This window comes from Bufo gargarizans, chromosome 3, assembly GCF_014858855.1.
Source record: "Bufo gargarizans isolate SCDJY-AF-19 chromosome 3, ASM1485885v1, whole genome shotgun sequence".
In the NCBI taxonomy this organism is placed as follows: domain Eukaryota; kingdom Metazoa; phylum Chordata; class Amphibia; order Anura; family Bufonidae; genus Bufo; species Bufo gargarizans.
In genome coordinates, this window is record NC_058082.1 from 255,543,716 (window position 1) to 255,568,737 (window position 25,022).

The 25,022-nt window shown below is 45.4% G+C and overlaps 1 protein-coding gene across 5 annotated transcripts in view; it reads right to left on the reverse strand.

Moving 5' to 3' along the window:
• HHLA2 (HERV-H LTR-associating 2) overlaps positions 1-25,022 on the reverse strand; it is a 76,499-nt gene that overhangs the window by 44,191 nt on the left and 7,286 nt on the right. Inside the window, exons 1-2 of one of the 5 annotated variants that reach the window (XM_044285037.1) lie at positions 17,086-17,155; positions 3,525-3,622 (exon numbers count right to left, since the gene is read on the reverse strand). In XM_044285037.1, the coding sequence (XP_044140972.1) occupies positions 3,525-3,570 (46 nt within the window). In that variant the 5' untranslated portion in view covers positions 3,571-3,622; positions 17,086-17,155. Of the gene's footprint in view, positions 1-3,524; positions 3,623-5,611; positions 5,751-16,868; positions 16,945-17,042; positions 17,065-17,085; positions 17,156-25,022 lie in introns of those variants that run through there. The other 4 variants (XM_044285039.1, XM_044285038.1, XM_044285036.1 and 1 more) reach the window with 4 other exon arrangements.

The window sequence follows — 25,022 nt, forward strand, 5'->3', positions numbered from 1 at the left end:
AACAAAACATAGGGCAACAGTAAGTCCCAATCCCTCCCGTCCTTAGCCACGACTCTTTTTAGCATGGACTTCAGGGTCTTATTAAACCGTTCTACTAACCCATCGGTTTGGGGATGGTAGACGGACGTGTGCAGGTGTTTAATATTTAATAGCTTACACAATTCCTTTGTTATTTTGGACATAAAGGGTGTCCCCTGGTCCGTCAGAATCTCCTTTGGTATCCCCACCCGGGCAAGCATACTCATGAGCTCTTTAGCTATTACCTTGGCCGACGTATGGCGCAATGGGACCGCCTCCGGATAGCGAGTGGCATAGTCTAACACTACCAGGATGTGTTGGTGACCTCGGGCTGACTTAATAATGGGGCCTACCAGATCCATGGTGATCCTTTCGAAGGGCACCTCTATAATGGGCATAGGTACCAGTGGACTGCGATAGTGAGGTTGGGGGCTAGTCAGCTGACACACTGGACAGGACTGACAGAACCTCCGGACTTCCTCATATATCCCAGGCCAATAGAACCGTTGTAGAATTCGCTCCAGCGTTTTCTTAACCCCCAGATGACCACCCAACACATGCGCATGCGCTAAATCCAAGACCATACGCCGGTAAGGCTGGGGCACCACCAGTTGTTCCACCACCTCCTGCCTCACCTTGTCTACCCTATATAACAGGTCCTGGTTATAGGCCAGGTGAGGAAATACGGTATCGGCGCCGGGACGCTGGGCAACACCATTAACCACCGACACACCTTCTCTAGCCCGCAATAACGTCGAATCCTGGAGCTGTGCAGTCCCGAAGGTTTCTCAGGGTACCTCCAGATCCAGGATGGACGAACTTTCTACTGTCTCACCCGCCAATACTTCTAGGGGAAACCGGTCAGGGTTACACTCTACCTCCTCTACGGTGACCCCTACAGCTGGGGTCCCTGCCTCGGGGTCCTCGGGCTCGGGACCTGGACATTTTCCTTCCCCATAGGTAGGCAACCCGTTCCTCCACAAAGTCCAGAACAGGGGAAAGTCCCTCCCCAATATTGCGGCATAAGGGAGCCGTCTCCCCACCCCGACGACATGTGGTACCTCCTTTCCACACACTGCCAGGGTAACCTTAGTGGTGGGATACTCCCTGCGATCCCCATGTATACAGACAATGGTAAGGGTTCGCCTTTCTGGGAGTTTTTCCGTTACCAGCGACTCATGGACCAGAGTTACCAGGCTCCCAGAGTCCAGCAGGGCCTGCACGGAGTGTCCATTAACAACGACATCACACACCGGAGGGTTGTCCGCCGCCAGCAGGGGGTCAGCTATATACACCGGTTGGGCATAAAAAGAGGACCGGCGAGCGAACCCGCAGTCCATGGGTTCGGATGCCCTAGGGCAGTTGGATGCCACATGTCCCCAGTCCTGACAATGCCAACATCTGATCCTCGCAGCCTCCCTCCTCCCCAGGGTATTCCTCCCACGGACTGGAGATCCACTCCCCTCCTTATGTGGTGGGATCCCTTTTTCAGGATCCCGGGTCGGCAGCGGGGGCTGACGTGACTTCGGTAGTACCGCTGAGTCCCGCCCCAAATCCTGAGTGGCCATATACCTCTCCACCAGGCTCACCAGTTGTTCCAGGTTGCCTGGATCGCCTTGTCCCACCCAGCGCTGTATGGCTCTCGGGAGGGTACGCACGAACCTGTCGACCACGACCCTTTCAACCATCTGAGAAGGGCTCAATATCTCAGGCTGAAGCCATTTTTTTACTAGGTGAAGTAAGTCATAGGCTTGTGACCGGGCGGGTCGGGACTCGGCAAACACCCACTGATACACCCTGTGCGCTCGCACATAGGTGTTTACCCCCAACCTGGCCAACACCTCAGCTTTTAGCCTCTCATAGTCCTTGGCCTCATCGCAGCTGAGGTCAAAATAGGCCTTTTGTGCGTCCCCCACCAGAAAAGGCGCCACCACCTCGGCCCACTGCTCCAACGGCAGCCTCTCTTGCTCCGCGGTTCTTTCGAATACCATCAGGAATGCCTCTATATCATCTCCCGGACCCATTTTCCTCAGGGCGGATCGGACTTTGTCCCTGGCGGTAGACACAGTCGGGGTTGTCGCAGTTGAAACTCCTTGCAGGGATGTTCGCACCGACTTTTGCATGGCTACCAGCTGCTGCATTAGGAGAGTGTTTGTTTGCTGCTGTGCACACATAGCCTCCTCATGTCTTTTTTGCTGTAGCTCATTACTTTCCCTCTGAGCCTGCAATGCCTGTTGCTGCTGTACATTACTCTGAATCAGGTGCTTAATGGCCTCCTCCATCTTGTCAGGAACCATAAAACTTGCAGGCCTGATATATGACATGCAGTCCAACACAACTCTTGCCTCAGGCCTGCCTCACTGCAGGAATGCCCGCTCCAAGCCACCAATTGTGGGGATGTGCTCGTGGTAGGCTACGGTAGCGGCGGCAGTATTGAGGCAATCATAGACAGTCTTTGTGACTTTATTCACACCAACGGCATAACAGGCAATGTGCAGACCACACAGGTGCATATCCACATAGTGCATAGAACAAAAGTCCTTCCATAGAAAATAAACAGCAGGTTTGAGTCACCTTGTTTTGGACAGACCACAGCAGTTCTGCAGGCTTCTAGGCTATCTGCCTTTGTCTCCCTCAGGCCAGAGCCCCTTCGGCTTGTAGCACCACAGGTCCCAGGGCTATCCTTCAATGTGTGCTGCGCCCAGACTCTCCTTCATCAGCACTCACTCTGTCTCTGGAAATCTCCAGCACAGCAAGACACACCCCACCCCCATCATCAGCAGGCTGGGTTCTTTAAAGGCCCAGCTCCACCAAAAACCTGGGCTGGCCGTCGGGAACAGGCACCCCCCCACTCTTTACCTGATCCCAGTAAGAACCGGCCCGGACACGCTGCGCCAGCAGCATTCGCCGCTGTAACCGCAATGATCCGGTTCTTACTCCACTGAGGCCAGGACCTCTGGTGGCACGTATCGTCCGTCCATTATTATTCCGGGGACTTTCCTACAATACCCATCAGTCATGAAGAATGTATGTGCAACAAGTAACTAGCTGCCGCTCCTATTAATATTACGAGGGCACTGTGGTATCTGAAAAAGGGGCATGCAAAAAAATTACGGCAGCATTCCCTCTGCACTACATTTTCCTGTCCTAGTCTAGGACCTTCTAGAAGCAAATGCCATACTGAAAAAGTGCAGCCACTTCTGTATTATAATCTAGATTTATTTCTATAAACCAAATGTAAGTATATGCATTAAATGTGAGACTGTGCTATGCATACGTACAGCTAAGGTAAATGAGACAAACTAAACATTGCCCATGCCCCCTCTGCTCTGTCACCATGACTATGTCACCTATTTAGTACCTGTGTGTGCCATAAATTTGTTTTCATTCTTATTCCAAAAAAACCTCTTTAAAGTGCTTCACAGACATATAAATTAATAATTTAATCAGGTATTAATGCAAAACAGGTGAAGTTAGACATGCAATCATACAATCTAGGCACTTACCATGAATGACTGTGAAGCCACAAAAAATCAAGGATGAGAAAAACATGGCAGAGCTTTACTCCTTCTCCACACCTTTATACCTTTCTACTTGAGACATACTGAAAATGAAACACAATAATCTTAGATGAATAAACATATTACCATCTTACTTTTAATAGGTATTAGTCACCATGACACAAATACTATGGTACGCTGTACTAAATATATCAATGCAGGCTGTGGGATCTGCTGTCAAAACTGAAAGGGCAGTATAACCAATCGCTGGTAACAGGAGTCGTCCCAGAAGATTGGAAATGAGCAAATGTTGTGCCCATTCACAAGAAAGGTAGCAGGGAGGAATCGGGCAACTATAGGCCAGTAAGGGTACTTTCACACTTGCGTTTTTCTTTTCCGGCATTGAGTTCCGTCCTAGGGGCTCTATACCGGAAAAGAACTGATCAGTTTTATCCCCATGCATTCTGAATGGAGAGTAATCCGTTCAGGATGCATCAGGATGTCTTTAGTTCAGTCATTTTGACTGATCGGGCTAAAAGATAATACCGCAGCATGCTACGGTTTTCTCTCCGTCAAAAAAAGACTTGGCTGAATGCCAGATCCGGCATTTTTCCCCATAGGAATGTATTAGTGCCAGATCCGGCATTCAAAATACCGGAATGCCGGATCGGTCCTTCCGGCCTGCGCAGACCGGTAAAAATGTGAAAAATACAAGACGGATCCGCAGAGAGCAGAGAGACGGATCCGTTCTTGCAATGCATTTGTGAGACGGATCCGGATCCGTCTCACAAATGCTTTCAGTCACATCAAAATCGGCAGATCCAGCCGGCAGTTCCGACGACGGAACTGCCCGCTGGATCACACTGCCGCAAGTGTGAAAGTAGCCCAAGCCTGACATCAATAGTGGAGAAATTTATGGAAACCATACTTAAGGAGAGGATTGTGGAACATCTAAAATCCCATGGATTGAAAGATGAAAAACAGCATGGGTTTACTTCAGGGAGATCATGTCAAATCTAATCTTATTTATATATTTTTTTTGATTGGGTGACTAACATAATAGATGGCGGATGTGCAGTAGACATCGCTTATCTGGACTTCAGTAAGGCTTTCGATACTGTCCCACATAGAAGGCTTATCAATAAAGTGCAGTCTTTGGGCTTGGACTCCCATATTGTTGAATGGATTAGGCAGTGGCCGAGGGACAGGCAACAGAGGGTTGTAGTCAATGGAGTATATTCAGACCAAGGTCTTGTTACCAGTGGGGTACCTCGGGGATCTATTCTGGGACCCATATTGTTTAATATCTTTATCAGCGAAATTGCAGAAGGCCTCAATGGTAAGGTGTGTCTTTTTGCTGATGACAAAGATTTGTAACAGGGTTGATGTTCCTGGAGGGATACACCAAATGAAAAAGGACTTAGGAAAACTAGAGGAATGGTCAAAAATCTGGCAACTAAAATTTAATGTTGATAAGTGCAAGATAATGCACCTGGGGCGCAAAAACCCAAGAGCAGAATATAAAATCAGTGGTACAGTCTTAACCTCTGTATCTGAGGAAAGGGATTTAGGGGTCATTATTTCAGAAGACTTAAGGTAGGCAGACAATGTCATAGAGCAGCAGGAAATGCTAGCAGAATGCTTGGGCTGTATAGGGAGAAGGCATTACCAGTAGAAAGAGGGAGCTGCTCATGCCGCTCCACAGAGCACTAGTGAGACCTCATTTGGAGTATTGTGCTCAGTACTGGAGACCATATCTCCAGAAGGATATTGATACTTTGGAGAGGATTCAGAGAAGAGCTACTAAACTGGTACATGGATTGCAGGATAAACCTTACCAGGAAAGATTAAAGGACCTTAAAATGTATAGCTTGGAAGAAAGATGACAGAGGGGATATGATAGAAACTTTAAAATACATAAAGGGAATCAACAAGGTAAAAGAGGAGAGAATATTTAAAAGAAGAAAAACTGCTACAAGAGGACATAGTTTTAAATTAGAGGGGCAAAGGTTTAAAAGTAATATCAGGAAGTATTAGTTTACTGAGAGAGTAGTGGATGCATGGAATATAGTAAAACACTTCATCCAGCTCACCTTCCTGATCAAATACATTCACCCGACTCCTGAAACCTTTGGGGTGGGTCCCCTTTGCAATCAGCAGAAAAACTTGAAACAGGAATGGTTCCGGATTCAATGGAGATCCTCTTTAAAACTTCTTCTTTATTAAACATTCATTAACAGCAGACAGCCACCTGGTGCACAAGACATGTTGACGCGTTTCGGGTACTGGACCCTTAGTCGTTACAATACAGCACAGAGAAACACAAAAATTTTAATGGATATTGAGCCCACCCCTCCAAATTTCTGGGGAGGAGGGCACCTTTTCATTGGTTGTTTCACTGCAGTGAACACCCATCATATAGACTACTAATCACCGAGTAGATGTCCTTCACATTGTGCTGAAACTCTCAAACTCATTAACCCCGTGCGGGGTATGCCTAGATGTATTTTGCTAGACAATGAGAAGGAGAAAAAACAAACAAACGCACAGTGTGAATGATGTACACACTGTGCTGAAGCTCTCAAACTCATTAACCCTGTGCGGGGTATGCCTGGATGTATTTGGCTAGACAATGAGAAGAAAAAAAAACATGTGGCTGTCTGCTGTTAATGAATGTTTAATAAAGAAGAAGTTTTAAAGAGGATCTCTATTGAATCCGGAACCATTCCTGTTTCAAGTTTTTCTGCTGGATGCATGGAATAGCCTTCCTGCAGAAGTGGTAGCTGCAAATACAGTGAAGGAGTTTAAGCATGCATGGGATAGGCATAAGGCCATCCTTCATATAAGATAGGGCCAGGGGCTATTCATAGTATTCTGTATATTGGGCAGACTAGATGGGCCAAATGGTTCTTATCTGCCGACACATTCTATGTTTCTATGTTTTAGGCTTCTTTATGCACATAACAAACACCACTCAGTTTGACGATGGAGGACTATCCACATCATAGAGATGTCTAAACATCTAGAAAAAAGAAGCAGCACACAAACTTGTATGGGGGTGCAAAAAATCCTCCTGGGGGACCGGAGACCAAGATCCCAAATGTAGACAAAAAGCAAAGAAAGAAGGCAGCACTCCAAATGGTGAAGAAAAGTGGACAATTTATTCACCCAACCAGCAGCAACGTTTCAGCTCTCACAATGTGAGAGCTGAAACGTTGCTGCTGGTTGGGTGAATAAATCGTCCACTTTTCTTCACCATTTGGAGTGCTGCCTTCTTTTTTTGCTTTTTGTCTAAACATCTAAGTACAGATGTACTATTCGCCAACATGTCCACCAGCCCACTATTTGTTTAGTAGGACCATTGTCATGCCACTTGAATGAGCTGCATGCTATTAAATAAATTAGGAGTACTACATAAAAGGGGCCATAATCCTCCTCTCTGCTCTACTTGTCAGGATCATATACCCTGAAAAGCAGAGAGGAGGATGAGGCCGCCCTCTAGTTCAGTTTGTGAAGTAACTCGTCCTGCTGTGTGATTAGGACAGGTTTTGTGTGTACTAATAGGATGGCGGCCATTATATTTCTTCATGATGAATGCTACCTAGACAAAAGGAGCCATTATAACTAATGAAAGGTATTTGGGAATATATTTATAATAAAGTAATATTTAAGTATTTTAATTTTCTTAATTCCAGGAGGACCCCTTTAATGCTATAGGCATGTCACGGTGGTCATCACAGTTAATGATTTATCTGTAGCTCTCTAGTGATTTAAAGGAAAAATTGTTCCAAAGTTTCTGTCCTGATATGCTATAGATAACAACAATGAATAATCCATGAGACTTTAGCACCCTTTAATGCCCTCAAGTCTAGGGATCGACCGATTATCGGTTTTGCCGATATTATCGATTTTGACGGTTATCGGCATCGGCATCTATTTTGTCGATATTCCGATAGCTTATGGAGAACACAGATCGCGCTGTCAGCGCTCTCCGTGTTCCCTCAGCAGCACAGGGGAGAAGGAAGCAGTGTCTCCCTCCCCCTGTGCTGCTGCTGCCACCAATGAAGAGACAGATAAGAAGAGAAGGGGAGGGGCTGTGGCCACTGCGCCACCAATGATGTTAACTTACTCATTCATTCAAATTGAACAGGAGGCGGGAGCTGCAGAATCACATAGCCGACTCCCGACCTCTATGAGCTGTAGCTGCGATCTGCGGTAGTTAACCCCTCAGGTGCCGCGGATCGCAGCTACCGCTCATAGAGGTCGCGAGACGGTTATGTGATTCTGCAGAGATTTATCTTTATTGATGGCGCAGTGCGCCCCCCCAGACCCCCCAGTATTAATCATTGGTGGCGCAGTGCGCCCCCCACCCCCACATTAAAAACATTGGTAGGGCAGTGAGCCCCCACCCCAGTATTAAACACATTGGTGGCGCAGTGCGCCCCCCCCCCCACCCAAACCCCCCAGTATTAATCATTGGTGGCAGTGGCCACAGGGTCCCCTCTACCCTCCTCCTCCGATCGGAGCCCCAGCAGTGTAATCCTGGGACTCCGATCGGTTACCATGGCAGCCAGGACACTACTGAAGCCCTGGCTGCCATAGTAAGCTCCATGCTGCTGTGTGCACAAAGCACAGAGCAGCAGGGACAGTGTGAAGTCCTATTCACCCTGATAGAGCTCTATCAGGGTGAATAGGACAAGGGTTCTAAAAAAATATTAAGTATAAATGAAAAAGAAAGATTAAAAAAAAAAAAAAAAGACCTACACAATAAACATATTCATTTTCAGCTGGTGTAGGATTTTTTTTTTTTCAAAAATGAAAATTCACAGAATATCGGTATAAATTATCGGCTATCGGCCTGAAAGTTCACAAATTATCGGTATCGGCCCTAAAAAATCTATATCAGTCGATCCCTACAAGTCAAGTCTATTCAGATTCCAGTTATTTTTTTTCATTGCTGAAAATCTCTGTGTGTTGCCAAGAGAGTTTGGATGTTTAATTATTAGAGATAATGCTCCAGCTTACAGACTCCATGATATGATCTAATGACACATCTCTATGGTATATATATATATATATATATATATATATATATGTGTGTTGGCTGCCCTTCCCTATTAAACAGCACCTACACAGTGCAAGAAATATGCTGTTTAATATGCATTGTAATATAAAGCAATTAAAATACCAACCTTTGAATCCTGGCAGAAGAGTTTGTGTCTCGGGATCTCTGCAGCCTGTCCCTAAACACTCCTACAAAGCTTTGAAACAAGATTGTGTCTATCATTTGCCTGTCTGTACTGACTGGAAATGTGCTAGAGAAGAAGAGCAGTATAAAATGCCCCTTCAGAAGAGCCTACATCCCTAGCATTAACGCTTTCAAAATCACACTGCTTTCATTGAAAATGAATAGGTTACTATGAGGCTACAGTGGTTCTCTGCGTATATATATATATATATATATATATATATATATATATATATAATTAAGCTCATGGCAATCTAGATATGTATTGAGACACTGAACGTGTTTATTCGGAACATACTGATGTATACAACATTAGGTTTTGTAGGGGATTTGCTCTTTTCCAGGGGTTGCAAACACACACTTCACAGACACCAGGATTTAGGGGCCAAACTGTGCTTTATTGTGGCACACAGCATAAAGCAAAAACACACAAAGCCAAAATAAAATACCTTGCCCGTCTGGGCCCTATCTAAACACATAGGTTTCCCTGACTCACCTAAAGCGTAACACAGTTCACACCCATGATGAGCTGCGGCTTTCCCAGCCCAACCTCCAGCAGCCTCCAGGCTGCTCCCACACCAGTGTCTCTTGGGGGATAGTGGTCTCTTAGCCCTCCTGGCTCAGACCACACAGAGCCACTCCAGCCTTCTGTGTGCAAGTCCCCACCCCTCTCACTCTGAGGATTCCTTTATCCCCAGGTGATTACTGCACCTGGTCTTTCTTCAGACCTGGTGATTCTGGGGAAGACACAGCAAATCCTGCCATATATCTCACCTAACAACTATGAGGCCTGTCACTTCCTCACATATCCCCCCCCCCCCCCTTTGTTCAAGCCCGTGAGGGTGAGCACCTGCATAACCAGGGGAGACTGGTGAGAGGGCATCCACCTGGCCTGGACGTGGGGGAACAGCCACCCACCCTGCTCTTTGGCTGCTCCCAATAAGAACCGGCCCAGATTAGTGTAACCCAGTGTCAGCAAGCACTAGCTGCCACTGACACAGAAAATTACCGGTTCTTATTTCACCGAGGCCAGGAACCTCGGTGACACGAACCTTCCCTTTTTTCTGCCAGACCCAGGACAACAGCGCTTGGTTTGTCACCCTCATGAGTTTATTTCAGAGCTGACAAGGCCTCTGGGATTTTCTTGCCCATCTCATGAGCAGGTACTGTCTTTATATTTCCTGGCTTCTGCACAGGCCCCTCACGTCCTTTCTTGGACTGCGGCAACTCTTGACTGAACTGGTCCCAGTCATGGTCGTGTCCCAACCCTTTCTCTTTTGCCTTGCGGGGCTCCTTCAGCAGAGCAGGTTTATAATGTCTCGCTCCTTTTCCACACATCTGGACCCCTTTACCATTATTCTCAGTAGGGGTTTCTTCGGGTTTGGAGCCAACTTCAGAGTCTTCTGCGTCTTCAGTGGCTTTTCCCACTTCAGCAGTCGCTTTTTTCGCCCTTACCTTGGTCTCTGGGACATCCAAGGTTTTCTCCCATTTTAAGACCTCTGCCTTAGCTTCTTTGGAGTCTCCATTTACTTTATTACCCTTTTCATCCTTCACGGACTTGGCCTCATATCCTTGCCTTCATAACGCCTCCTCCTTCTCATCAAGGTTGGAGGCACTGGGGACATCAGGATCTTCACCAGACTCGTTGCCTTCTGGCAAACCCTCTAGAGGTTCACTCAGGATATTGTTCCCCAATCGCTTAAGCGCTAGTGGAGCCATATCACAGTAGTAGACACCATCTGTATGCTGATCGTCTGTTTCCTGGTATTTCTTCTCCAGCAGACCGCTGGCTTTCTGTAAGGCACTGACAGCAGAGGGAACATCTTTCATGACCAGGTCCTGGCTACTTATTGCCACGAGTCTCTTGGCCTCTGCATTCACATCAGCACCATCAGTTGGGTGAGCAGAAAGATCTTCCATCTTCTCCACCTCGGTCGGCACCACGGCGCCACCATCTCCAGACCCATTCTTAACAGGCTCTGGCTTAGACTTCTTCAACTCATAGACGTTCTTTCTGACATCATCCTTTGAGCTCATGAGATCTCCCATCCCTGCTCTGAGTTGTCTGTTCAGCCTCTCACATTTATCTCGCTCCTCAAGCGCTTCTTCAAGGGATCGAGCCAAGGAGAGTGTCTCCTATTCCAGATGCTCTTCACTTGGCTCTGCTGCAGCCAATGTAGGAGTATCACCATTCTCTTTTGGCCACCCTGTGGGGGTTCCACGCAGGGTCTCTTTAAGCACTTTGTTTGTATCTACTGCAGTCTTCTTCGGTGACTCTGTGAAGACATCTAGTCCCTTCTCTATCATATCTAGGGACAGTGTGGAGAGAGAAAAATCTTCAGGATTGCAGCTGTACTGACGTGTCAGGTCATCTACCCCTGCCTGGGTATGGGTCTCAGACACTAGGCTGCCATCTCCCCACTCAGCTCTCGTCACGTCAGGTATAACTGTCGTCTGGTCGCTACTAGTGACCACCTGAATTTTGCAATACCTTAACTTGGTAGCTTCCTTCTCAGAGTTGCTAATGGTCACAGCGCATATATTGCCTATGTCACTGGTGTCATTATTAACTCTGACCTCTAGGGGCACTGCCGAGTTAATCCCTACCTGGGACATTACTTTATGGTCCATAAAACACTGTGGAGACTGCATGTCCACCTCTGGTACTTGTGATACTCCCTCTAGGACTGCTACCCTTTCTTGCACATTCACCAGAGTAGGATTGCTCCACTCAGTGCTCACAATATTTATCTGCACTTCTGCATCATTGTTTTCAATAGGCAATATTCTTTCCTTATGGCAGTCAATGTGCAGCTCCCTTAGACCTTCATTTACACGGGCAAGTACAGGTTCTGCAGGAGTTTCGTCACTATCTGCAGAAGTGTCTACCTTGCCCCATAACAACGAAACGTTATCACAACCCAACATCACATCATATAAGAACATATTTGTAACATCAGGTCCATAAGACCCAGTTCTTAGTGGAGACTCCCCCTCAGTGAGAACCACCTGCACTTGCTCAGGCTCTCTTTCAGGTGCCTAGTTTACATTACTTATATGTAATTCTTCAAACCTCCTGATCAAGTCATAAAGTTCTTCATGAAAAATAGCAGATAATGAAAATAAAGATACATCATCATTTACATTTTTACCACCTGTGGGCGCTTCTCTCCTGATCACATCCTGAAAGGGAAAAGGCATGTCATCATCATCATATACTTCACATGACCTCACATTTTCATTTTTCACTTCAACTACATCACTGTTTTCAATGGTCCTTTCCCTTACACGTTCACTTAAAGGGATAGGTACAAGTTCTGCAGGAGTTTTTGCACTCTCTGCAGAAGTGTCTCCATTACTCCACAACTCCCAGCATAAGGGAAAATTACACCCCAACACTCCCTCCTGCATGAGCGTATGTGTAACATCCAGTTCGAAAGTCCCTGTTCTCATTGGAGTCTCACGCTCAGTGAAAATCAGTGGATAGTCCTTATCCACATGACTGTCCAGCACCTTTATTATTTTACCAGTCTCAGGTTTCAATATTGTGCTACCCCTTACCCGGGCTAGCATGGGATCCCGGATCCTTGTCATCCCAAAACTAGCTTTGGTCATGGGCAACTGAGGTAACACAGAAACCTTCTCCCCTGCAGGTTTCTGCGAGGGAGCGATCACAGCAGGCTTATCCGCCTGTTCAGACACAGTTTTTTCTCTGTGTGACTTATCACCTACCGGCCCAGCAGGTATCTCCTGCCGCTGGCTCACTGTCACTGGCTCTGCCACATAGTTAATAACAGGAACAGTCTTACCCTTTGTAATCAACCATTCTGGTAAAGCAGTGACATTCTCTCCCGCGGACTCATCAAGGTTGTGGTTGCTCCTAGCAACAGCTTTACTGCACCTCCGCACTTCCTCTCTAGGACTCCAGGCACAGTTGCAGGGAAGATATGCACTCCTGAGAACCGCAGCGCTCTTCACCTCCTTTTCTTCCCGACGGTTGCCCTTGGCAACGGCACATCTTTGCTTTTTATCAGGAACTCCGCTCCACAACTGCCCAAACAATGGAAAGTCCTTGCCCAGTACAAATTCCACTTCCAGTGTCTCACATTTTAACAGCTCCCATTGCACAGAGCCATACTCTGTCACAAAGGTCAGAGACACGGTGGCATCCGTCTCTGTCCCTCTCTCCAGAAAGTCCAGAATTTCAGGCAGGACCCGAGACAATTGCTGGCGAGAGTCTAGAATGACCCCCAGCGGGATTCCTCCGATCACTAACTCGCAGGATTTCTCCCACGGGCTATACCATTTTGCAGCCATTTCCACCAGTCAGTCTCTCGTACTCAGCTTCTGGCCTTTTAAATCCTGCACAGTAACTCCTTTGCAACCCAGCAAAAAGTGTCCAGAACAACATGAGCAGCACCTGCTCCTTTCAGTGATGTTGTTGCCCCTAGCAACCACGTTGTTTTTTTACTTTTCAGCACGGACATGTGCCCGCATCCAACACCAATTGTAGGGGATTAGCTCTTTTCCAGGGGTTGTAAACACACACTTCTTCACAGACACCAGGATTTAGGGGCCAAACTGGGCTTTATTGCGGCACACAGCATAAAGCAAAAACACACAAAGCCAAAATAAAATACCTTGCCTGTCGGGGCCCTATCTAAACACATAGGTTTCCCTGACTCACCTAGAGCGTAACACAGTTCACACCCGTGATGAGATGCGGCTTTCCCAGCCCAACCTCCAGCAGCCTCCAGGCTGCTCCCACACCAGTGTCTCTTGTGGGATAGTGGTCTCACAGCCCTCCCGGCTCAGACCACACAGAGCCACTCCAGCCTTCTGTGTGCAAGTCCCCACCCCTCTCACTCTGATCACTTCCTGCACCTGGTCTTTCTTCAGACCTGGTGATTCTGGGGAAGACACAGCAAATCCTGCCATATATCTCCCCTAACAACCATGAGGCCTGTCACTTCCTCACAGTGTATAAAGCCATCCTTGAAGTTAAAGGGGTTTTCTGGGACTAAGATATTGATGGCCTATCCTCAGGATAGATCATCAATCAGACCAGTGAGGGGCAACACTCGGCACTACCTCTGATCCGCGGTATCCTGGCACAGACACGACACAGTGGACAGAACCTTGTGCTGTCAGTTGTGCCTACTGTATATTGTTTCCAGTGCCGGCAGCTGCCCTAATAGCTGATGGGTGGTAGGTGCCTGGTATCGAATCCCCACTGATCTAATACTGATGACCCATCCTGAGGACAGACTATCAATATCTAAGTACTGGAAAACCTCTTCAATTACAGGGTTATATTTGAACTTATCCCCCTTACAGCCACAGCCAGTTTTGACCATTATTATTATTTTTCTGTTTTTCATCCCCATCTTCCGAGAGCCATAATATAAAAATGTTTTTTTCTGTTGATGTAACTGTATAAGGTCTTGTTTGTTGTACATCATGCCAGAAATATATTAGCTCTTTGGGCAGTCGTAGTTTCATTCCGTCCACCGCTCGGCATGTTTGCTGTGTTGCAGCCAGACCTCCGGCATGCCCCCATTATAGTGAATGGGGCCAGAGCGGACTTCCGGCGGCACACGTGCACTAGCGGCAGCACAGATCTGGCAGGCTGTTCACCTGCCAGAACAGCCTGCCCTAGAAGGCTGCCACTAATGTGAAAGTAACCTTACCCTTACATTTAATGACACAAACCAGCAAAATCAATGTTTCTTAACTTTCTAACGTATTTCCTTATGGCAGCCGCCAGAGTTCCTCAGGGGACATACCAAGAAAAAATCATCTGCTCTGCAGACACAGCTACATCTTAAGGTCCCTTTACACGGGCCGCCAATCGGGGCAATTACTCAGAAAAAAGCCTTTACGCTGGGTTCACACCTGAGCGTTTTACAGCGCGTTCCTACGCGCTGTAAAACGCACAACAGGCAAGAACCAATGATTCCCTATGGGAATGGTTCTCACCTGGGCGTTTTAAAGCGCGTACGATCGCGCTGTAAAACGCCCGACGCTCAAACAAGTGCTTGAGCTTTTTTTGGGGCGTTTGACGCGCGTTCCCGCACATAGATATTCGGGAACGCGCGACAATGTGTGCACCCCTGTCTCTGTATGCGCGATTGTAAACGCCCGTACAATCGCGCATACAGAGCGCTCGTTTCAGAACGCTCAGGTGTGAACCCAGCGTTATGGGAATACTCGTTATCGATAATTGCCCTTTTTAAAGTCACCTAATGAACAAGCAAACGCTCGTATATCATGTAAAAGCATCGCTGATACAGTCACCTTAATCAACATAACTGGGCAGCAGATTGTGCTGCATAATTAGAGATCTGCTGCCCAGAAACAATGACTATCTATGGGAACCAGTGATTGCAGCAGCAATTGCCGGTCTCCATAAAGCGATTGTGATTGCTACATGTAAATGCAGCTCTTACCTTCTAGTGAGCAGGCAGTTATCAGGAACTAACGGATCCTTTACTGAACATATAAATAAGGGTCCATTCACACGTCTGTTGTTCTGGGTCTGCACCTGTTCCGCAACAGACCCATTCATTTAAATGTGGTCGCAAGAGATGCGTACAGCACACCGTGTGCTGTCCACATCTGTAGCTCCGTTCTGCAGCCACACAAAAAAGACAGAGCGTGTCCTATTCTTGCCCGCAATAGCAGACAAGAATAGGCATTTCTATCATAGGGCTGGCATGTGCGGTCCGCAAAATGCGTAAACGCACACGGCCGGTATCCGTGTTTTGCGAATGCACAATTTGCGGACCGCAAAACACTTATGGACTTGTGAATGGACCTTAACAGATAAAAGAAAATGAATGATGCATAGAATATACAAGCAGTGGAACCACTTAGATTAGGTAGATTAGGCTCCAAGTATGGGATCGCTCTTGTCGGGACGGCTACTCCTTCGCAGGCAGTGTCTGTCTAGGATAATATAGAGTACTCTCCTTTTTTCAACAACTTTTTGGTTTACTTTTTCGATTGTTACATATGACTTTTATATGCATTAAAGGTTATTTTTTATGGTGGTTTCCTTATGAATACAGGCATCCTATTAGGCCCTGCTGCTAGTAGGTTCTAATACAGTAGGTACTAAGATGGCATTTAGTCCCTTGCAAGCCATAGTAGTGGCCTCATAGCAAAAGGGTGATCGAGGGAGCCCGCTGCCTCTGTAAATCCGTTACCTGTAGATGCCAAGTTATGTCCAATCCAGGCTGTTGGAGCAGGAGCCTGGCTGAATATTACATCTGGCTCAAACTGCAAATAAGCTTGAACCCACCATAGGATTCAGGACAGATACCGTTGACAGCGGAGCTCACGTGAGATTCACACTGGGCCTTCAGATACCTCCCAGTGGAGACAATGGCAATATTGCAGTCTATGCAGTTCCAAAATCATATGTTCATCTTAGATGTATCAATAGTTAGCTGCCTTGTCAGTGAATCTGTAAAGCAGTATGGCAGAGGAGGGGGTTTAACCTGGTAGCACCCTCTTTTCTATACACTACAGGTTTTTAGGTTAGCATGCAAAGCAACTTTTTTTTTAAGTCTGACTTTTCCCCATTAGAACTTTAAAAAAAAAAGTGATTACTATGCAAATGTATTCTGAACGGTACTGTAGTCGTGTATGAGTTTAGTGTCAGTATGAACTGCTGTGATGTATAAGCAGAAAAAAACCCAACTACATCCTTATAAAATATCGGACCAGGAAAGTTATCATTTGCTCAGTTGTTTTTCTTTAAAGTGTAAACCCTGTTCATTTTTACAGTACTGTATGTTTGCACATTTTATGTGGGTCCTGCACCCAAAAACTGCAACAAATCCAACATTTGTAAATTTGGCCCTACCCATCTACAAATAGACAACACTTCTACTGTCCCCTTTTACCTACACTAAAAGGTTCACATATTTCACTACAGTATAAACTACGGAATGCAGATGGAGCAGATTTTTAGTTACTTTTCCAGGTAATCTCAAGGCCAAATATAGCTGAAAACATGTAGCGAGACTCGTGGAGCAAGGTTCAGCGAGGTTAAAAATAGGTGAGTTCAGTATAATCACGAGCAGGAACGTACATACCGTAGAAATCATGGAGTCCCATAGCAAAAACTGAGCATCGGCCCCCGCTACCAACTCCCTAGCCCAAGCAGGTCCCACTTTTACCTACCATCCCACCCCTTTGCCCTACACACAGACAGTAAATTACGTTAAAACAACACCTCTATATTACAACACAGTGCGTTAACTATTTACAGTGACTGCTCTCTGCTGTAATATCTTCTCTGCCTCTCCTCACCCAGGTCGCGTGGTGGTGGCCAGAGGGAAACGGTTGGTTGGCAAAGCTACTGGTAGGGCACAGAGCGGACATGTTGTCACAGTTTTGTAGGAAGTGATGACAGGAAGACGTCACAGGAGGAGGATGCATCTCGAGGAGGGTGGCACAGGATGCCTAGGGGCAAGAATTATTTATGATAATGGGCTGGTTTAGCTTGACTGGATAGCAGGTATTCCAAGAGGAAAGGGAGTGGCACCATTCAGCCCCAGCTGGCCCCCCTGACTTCATGGGACCCACATAGTAGGTGGTCTGCCTCTATTGATGAGACACCACTGATCACAAGGGCTGAAAGTTAAAGGGGTTGTCTCACTTAAGTTAAATTGATACAAGGCACTTACTAATGTATTGTGAATGTCCATATTGCCTCCTTTGCTGGCTTGATTCATTTTCCCATCCCATTATACACTGCTCGTTTCCATGTTTACCACCACTCTGTAATCCAGCAGTGGTGGCTGTGCTTGCACACTATAGGTAAAGGCCTCTCCGGTAGCTAGGACCGGGGCAGCAGTTTCCTATAGTATACAGGGAGTGCAGAATTATTAGGCAAATTAGTATTTTGACCACATCATCCTCTTTATGCATGTTGTCTTACTCCAAGCTGTATAGGCTCGAAAGCCTACTACCAATTAAGCATATTAGGTGATGTGCATCTCTGTAATGAGAAGGGGTGTGGTCTAATGACATCAACACCCTATATCAGGTGTGCATAATTATTAGGCAACTTCCTTTCCTTTGGCAAAATGGGTCAAAAGAAGGACTTGACAGGCTCAGAAAAGTCAAAAATAGTGAGATATCTTGCAGAGGGATGCAGCACTCTTAAAATTGCAAAGCTTCTGAAGCGTGATCATCGAACAATCAAGCGTTTCATTCAAAATAGTCAACAGGGTCGCAAGAAGCGTGTGGAAAAACCAAGGCGCAAAATAACTGCCCATGAACTGAGAAAAGTCAAGCGTGCAGCTGCCAAGATGCCACTTGCCACCAGTTTGGCCATATTTCAGAGCTGCAACATCACTGGAGTGCCCAAAAGCACAAGGTGTGCAATACTCAGAGACATGGCCAAGGTAAGAAAGGCTGAAAGACGACCACCACTAAACAAGACACACAAGCTGAAACGTCAAGACTGGGCCAAGAAATATCTCAAGACTGATTTCTCTAAGGTTTTTTGGACTGATGAAATGAGAGTGAGTCTTGATGGGCCAGATGGCTGGATTGGTAAAGGGCAGAGAGCTCCAGTCCGACTCAGACGCCAGCAAGGTGGAGGTGGAGTACTGGTTTGGGCTGGTATCATCAAAGATGAGCTTGTGGGGCCTTTTCGGGTTGAGGATGGAGTCAAGCTCAACTCCCAGTCCTACTGCCAGTTTCTGGAAGACACCTTCTTCAAGCAGTGGTACAGGAAGAAGTCTGCATCCTTCAAGAAAAACATGATTTTCATGCAGGACAATGCTCCATCACACGCGTCCAAGTACTCCACAACGTGGCTGGCAAGAAAGGGTATAAAAGAAGAAAATCTAATGACATGGCCTCCTTGTTCACCTGATCTGAACCCCATTGAGAACCTGTGGTCCATCATCAAATGTGAGATTTACAAGGAGGGAAAACAGTACACCTCTCTGAACAGTGTCTGGGAGGCTGTGGTTGCTGCTGCACGCAATGTTGATGGTGAACAGATCAAAACACTGACAGAATCCATGGATGGCAGGCTTTTGAGTGTCCTTGCAAAGAAAGGTGGCTATATTGGTCACTGATTTGTTTTTGTTTTGTTTTTGTTTTTGAATGTCAGAAATGTATATTTGTGAATCTTGAGATTTTATATTGGTTTCACTGGTAAAAATAAATTATTGAAATGGGTATATATTTGTTTTTTGTTAAGTTGCCTAATAATTATGCACAGTAATAGTCACCTGCACACACAGATATCCCCCTAAAATAGCTAAAACTAAAAACAAACTAAAAACTACTTCCAAAAATATTCAGCTTTGATATTAATGAGTTTTTTGGGTTCATTGAGAACATGGTTGTTGTTCAATAATAAAATTAATCCTCAAAAATACAACTTGCCTAATAATTCTGCACTCCCTGTACAAGCACGGAAACTGCTGATAGATTGCAGGGTGGTCGTAACCCCTGGAAACAAGCGGTGTATAATGTAATGGAAAAATGAATCCAGCCAGCAAAGGAGGCAATATGGACAATCACAATAAATTAGTAAGTGCCTTGTATAAACTTTCTCTACATACAAAAATATGTTAAACATAAAAAAGTGATTTAAACAGCAGGTGATTTTCTGATGACACATTCCCTTTAATCTGTAGGATACCAGCGTCGTTCATGTACGGAGCTGCGTCCGCCCGATCAGCTGCAGGGGTCTAGCAGTCACTGATAGCTGGACCCCTGCTGTATGCGCCGGCATCGGTGAAAACACCGATGCTGGCGCATTAACCCTTGCACTGCCACGGTCAGCGCTAACCATGGCACATGCGGTATCCTTTCGGGTGCAGGGTGTCCATCAGGTTTCCGTGCTGCTGTGACGGGGACCCGATGGCAGGTAAGGCAGCCCAATGTCTTCCTTAGGCATCGTGGCTGCCTTCCATGAGAATCTGTGAGATCCAGCCCCCTGGATCTCACAGGCAGGAAGCTGTAAGTGTATTACAGTGAGTAAGTAAAAAAATAAAAAAGTTTAAAAAAAAAATCTAAAAGTAAAAAAAAAAAATCCTTTTCCCCAAATAAAGTAAAAAAAATTGTAAAAAATAGGGAAAAAAAGAAAAGTAGACATATTAGGTATCGCCGTGTCCGTATCGACCGGCTCTATAAAAATGTCACATAATCCACCCTGTCAGGTAAAAATAAAAACTGTGTCAAAAAAGCCATTTTCTGGTCACCTTGCCTCACAAAAATTGTAATACCAAGTAATAAAAAAGTCTTATGTACACCAAAATGGTACCAATCAAACAGTCATCTAGTCCCACAAAAAATGAGCCCCTATCTAAGACAATTCGCCCCCCCCCCCCCCCAAAAAAAAATATAGGGCTCTCAGAAAATGACAACACAAAGACAAGAATTTATTCTGTTCAAAATGATTTCACTGTGTAAAACTTAACGAAAATCAAAAATGATAGACATAGTAGGTATTGCCGCGTCTGTAACAACCTGCTCTATAAAAATATCACATTATATGCCCCCTCAGGTGATTTCTATTTAAAAAAAAAATATGCCAAAACAGCAATTTTTTTCACCTTGCCTCACAAAGTTTAATATCAAACGATCAAAAAGTCTTATGTACCCCAAAATGGTACCAATTAAACAGACATCTCATCCCGGGAAAAATGAGCCCCCCCCCATAAGACAATCACTTAAAAAATTAAAACCAATGGCATCCATAAACCTATCCATCAAAATCTGCGCTGCAGAAGCCATATGGCGCTCCTTCCTTTCGGAGTCCTGCCGAGTGGCCCCACAGCAGTTGACCACCACATATGGGGTGTTGCCGTATTCAGGAGAAAATGGTTTAAAAAATTATGGGGTACTTTTTTTCCTGTTACCCCTTGTGCAAATGAAAATTTTGGGCTAAAGCAACATTTTATTGGAAGAAACAAAACATTTCATTTTTATAGCCAAGTGTTTCCAAATTCCACAAAACAATTAGGGGGCCAAAGTGCTCAATACCCCCCTTAATATATTCTTTAAGGAGTGTAGTTTCCAAAATGGGGTCACTTTTTGAGGGTTTCCACTGAGGGGGTATGTCAGGGTCTCTTCAAATACAAAATGGTGCCTAAAAAACATTCTAGCGAAACTTGCCTTCAAAATCCATATGGTGCCTCTTTCCTTCTGACCACTACCACGTGGCCAAGGCTACATGCACACGACCGTATGTGTTTTCAAAAAAATTACATCCGTATGCCATCCTTTTTTCTGCGGGTCCATTGTAACAATGCCTAAAACGGACAAGAATAGGACATGTTATTTTTTTTTTTTGCAGGGCTATGGAATGGATATACGGATGTGGTTAGCACACGGTGTGCTGTCCGCATTTTTTGCGGACCCATTGAAATGAATGGGTAATGGAACGGACACGGAAACAAAATACGTTTGTGTGCATGAGGCCTACACTGCAGAATCAGAGTAATATATTTTGAGGTTTATTTTGCTGTTAGCCCTTGCTGTGTTGAAAGAAAAAAGTGATTAACATAAAAAATCTACAAAAAAAGTAACAATTTAGAAATTTCACCTCCATTTTCCTTTAATTCTTGTGAAACACCTCAAGGGTTAACAAAGTTTGTAACATAGTTTTGAATAATTTGAGGGGTGTAGTTTCTAAAATGGGGTCATTTATGGGTGGTTTAAATTACGTAAGCCCCTCAAAATCACTTTATAACTGAATTGGTGCGTAAAAAAATGGTTTTGGAAATTTTGTTGAAAATTTGAAAAATTGCTTCTAAACTTCTAAGGCCCTTCACACGAGTGTGACGGATTAGGTCCGGATGTGTTCAGGGTACGTTGAGTGAAACTCGCACCATTTTGCAAGCAAGTTCAGTCAGTTTTGTCTGCGACTGCATTCAGTTTTATCCGCGCGAGTGCAATGCGTTTTGATGCGTTTTTCACTCATGTGATAAAAAATGAAGGTTTACAAACAACATCTCTTAGCAACCATAAGTGAAAAACGCATTGCATCCGCACATGCTTGCGGATGCAATGCGTTATTCACGCAGCCCCATTCATTTCTATGGAGCAAGGGATGTGTGAAAAATGCAGAATATGGCTACATGCACACGGCCGTATGTGTTTTGCAGTCCGCAAATTGCGTATTCGCAAAAAAAAGAATGACGTTCCGTATGGCATACTTTTTTTTGCGGATCCGTTATTTTGCAGATCCATTGTAATAATGCCTATCCTTGTCCGCAAACTAGAAAAAAATAGGACATGCATTATTTTTTTACAGGGAAACAGAACGGACCTACTGATGCGGACAGCACACGGTGTACTGTTCGTGTTTTTTGCGGACCCATTGAAATGAATGGGTCTGCATCCTATCCGCAAAAAAAAAAAACGGAACGGACACGGAAACAAACAACGTTCGTGTGCATGTAGTCTATAGAACATGATGCGATTTGCACGCAACGCAGAACTGATGCGTAAAAACAACACTCATGTGCACAGACCCATTGAAATGAATGGGTCAGGATTCAGTGCGGGTGCTATGCGTTCACGTCACGCATTGCACCCATGCGGAAAACTTGCTTGTGTAAAGGGGGCCTAAGCCTTCTAACGTCCTAAAAAAATAAAATGACATTTACAAAATGATGTTGATTGATCTGTCTTAGGCCCCCTGCACACGAACATGTGTGATACGTGGCTGTATTGCGGCCCGCAATACACGGCCACAGTTCAGTGTGCATTCCGCATCACGGATGCGGACCCATTCACTTCAATGGGTCCGCAAATCCGGAATTGCGGAACGGCCGCACAGAACAGGACCCCTCGGAAGCACTACGGAGTGCTTCTGTGGGGTTGCGTCCCGTACTTCCGTTCCACAAAAAGATAGAACATGTCCTATCTTTTTGCGGAACGGGCGGATCGCGAACCCATTCAAATGAATGGGTCCGCGATCCGATGCGGCTGACCTACGGCCGGCGATCGTGCACGGATCACACACGTTCGTGTGCAGGGGGCCTTAGGCTACTTTCTCACTGGCGTTTCTGGGTCCGCTTGTGAAATCCGTTTCAGGGATCTCACAAGCGTCCCAAAACGGATCAGTTCAGATCCAATGCATTCTGAATGGATAATGATCCGTTCAGAATCATCTGTGTTTTGCAGATCCGCAATTTGCGGACAGCAATACACACAACGGTCGTGTGCATGTAGCCTTATCTGTGGTGTTACGTAGGACTGCAAGTGACATCTACTACATTATCTGTAAAAGGGGCGTGGCCACTGGTGGGGGGGCGCAATACTTGGCTTGCCCCGGGTGCTGGCAACCCACGCTATGCCACTGAGTAAAAGCGTTCCACAGTTATTACCACATAAAGTGACACCTGTCAGATTTGCAAACATCGGCTTGGGATTTAAGGTGAAAAGTGGCCCGGTACTGAAAGGGTTAAGGAACAAACTCAGAAACAAAACTGAAAGTTTCTTTAATCTCAGGGTGTGTCACCGCCAAGGTACTGCAAATGTTCTGCATTCTAGTGAGTCATGAGCGACTTGGACTAGAGTCCAGATTCCATGGGGGAGATTTAGCGGGAGATATAGCTACAGACACCTAAAGTAATGTTATACTGAATGCAGCTATTGAAATGCATATAAACCGACATCAAAACCGCATTTACATTTTTTCAATGTGATTTTGATGCTGTTTTAATTGCATCTCAACTGCAACATGTGAACATACCCTAAGGGGGAGGACACGTAGTAGCAAATAGGCATGGCTTTCGTATGCTTGTAAACTGCACCGATTGGTGGTAAAACTGCATGGTTTTCATCTGAATTGCAGTAGAATGGGGTTTGTTATATGTATCCTTACTGAAACAGCACGACACCACGTTTATACCATATGAAAGTCACAAATTATAACGCCATATTTGCACTTTAATTTGCAACCAGATATGCCCGAGAGTGACTGTTTAAAGGGGTATTCCCATCAACAATTTTCATACTTACCTGCGGCAAGCGCGACGTTCACTTCCTGGATTCTGCTGGGCGGGGCTCAGTCAGCTTGATTGACATCTTCTCCCGGCCGGGCTGCACGCTGTCTTCAACGCGCACACCGCCACGGTTACTTTTCCCTGGCCTGTATAGTACAGAGCTGGCGTGCGCGTTCGCGGCTCTGTACTATACTGGCCAGGAAGAAGTCATCATGGCGCATGCGCGGCGGCGTGCGCGTTCAGGACATTGCGCGGTCCGGCCGGGAGAAAATCTTCAGTCTTCTGCGCAAGCACGGCCACCGGATTCGACAGGCGAGAGGTGGCCGTAACCAGGGGAGACGAAAGACAACAATCAGGTAAGAGGGGAATTATTTTCTCAAAAAGGGTGGAAATTGGGTTATAAAATGTATTTACAAAAATTATCACTGTCAAATCATTAACAGATTTAACAGTGATCATTGTGATGGTAATACCCCTTTAACTTTACTTTTCAATTTTAAAGTCCAGAATGATTTTTTTTTAAATGTACAGTAATTGCTTTCTTTCAAATATAGCAACATAACTGTCCACAGGTTGCATGTGGTATTGGACCCCAGCCCATTGACTTCAATTGAGTTGAGCTGCAATACCAGGCACAACTCAAGAAAAGATGATATTTTTGAAAGAAAGCAGCCAATCATAGATAACTGCTTCAACTATTAAGTTACATTAAAGGGGTTCTCCGGGAATTAAGAAAATAAAATTACAAGATAAAATTCTTAAATATTACTTTATTATAAATATATTCACAATTACTATTATTACATTAGTTATAATGGCTCGTTTTGTCTGGGGAGAAATCTTCAGGGGAAATAAAATGGCTGCTGTCCTAATAGTGCACACGATACCTGTCCTAATCACACAGCAGGGCAAGTTACTTCACAACACTGAGGTAAAGAGCTGCCTCATCCTCCTCTCTGCTCTACTTGTCAGGGATTATGATCCTGAATACAGTTTAATATGATCTTCAGCTGGATCTCTGTAGGAATGGAGTTCAGGAGGAGACATGAAGTACAGAGAGGAGGGTGGAGGGTAATGAGCAGCAGCATTATATGCAGTCTCCATTATCACAGCCCAACATCACCACAGTCTGTCCTGTCCATCGTCTTTGTACTTCATGTCTCCTCATGAACTCCATTCCTACAGAGATTCAACAAAAGTTTTTATCATCTATATTCATGATCATAATCTCTGACAAGCAGAGCAGAGAGGAGGATGAGGCAG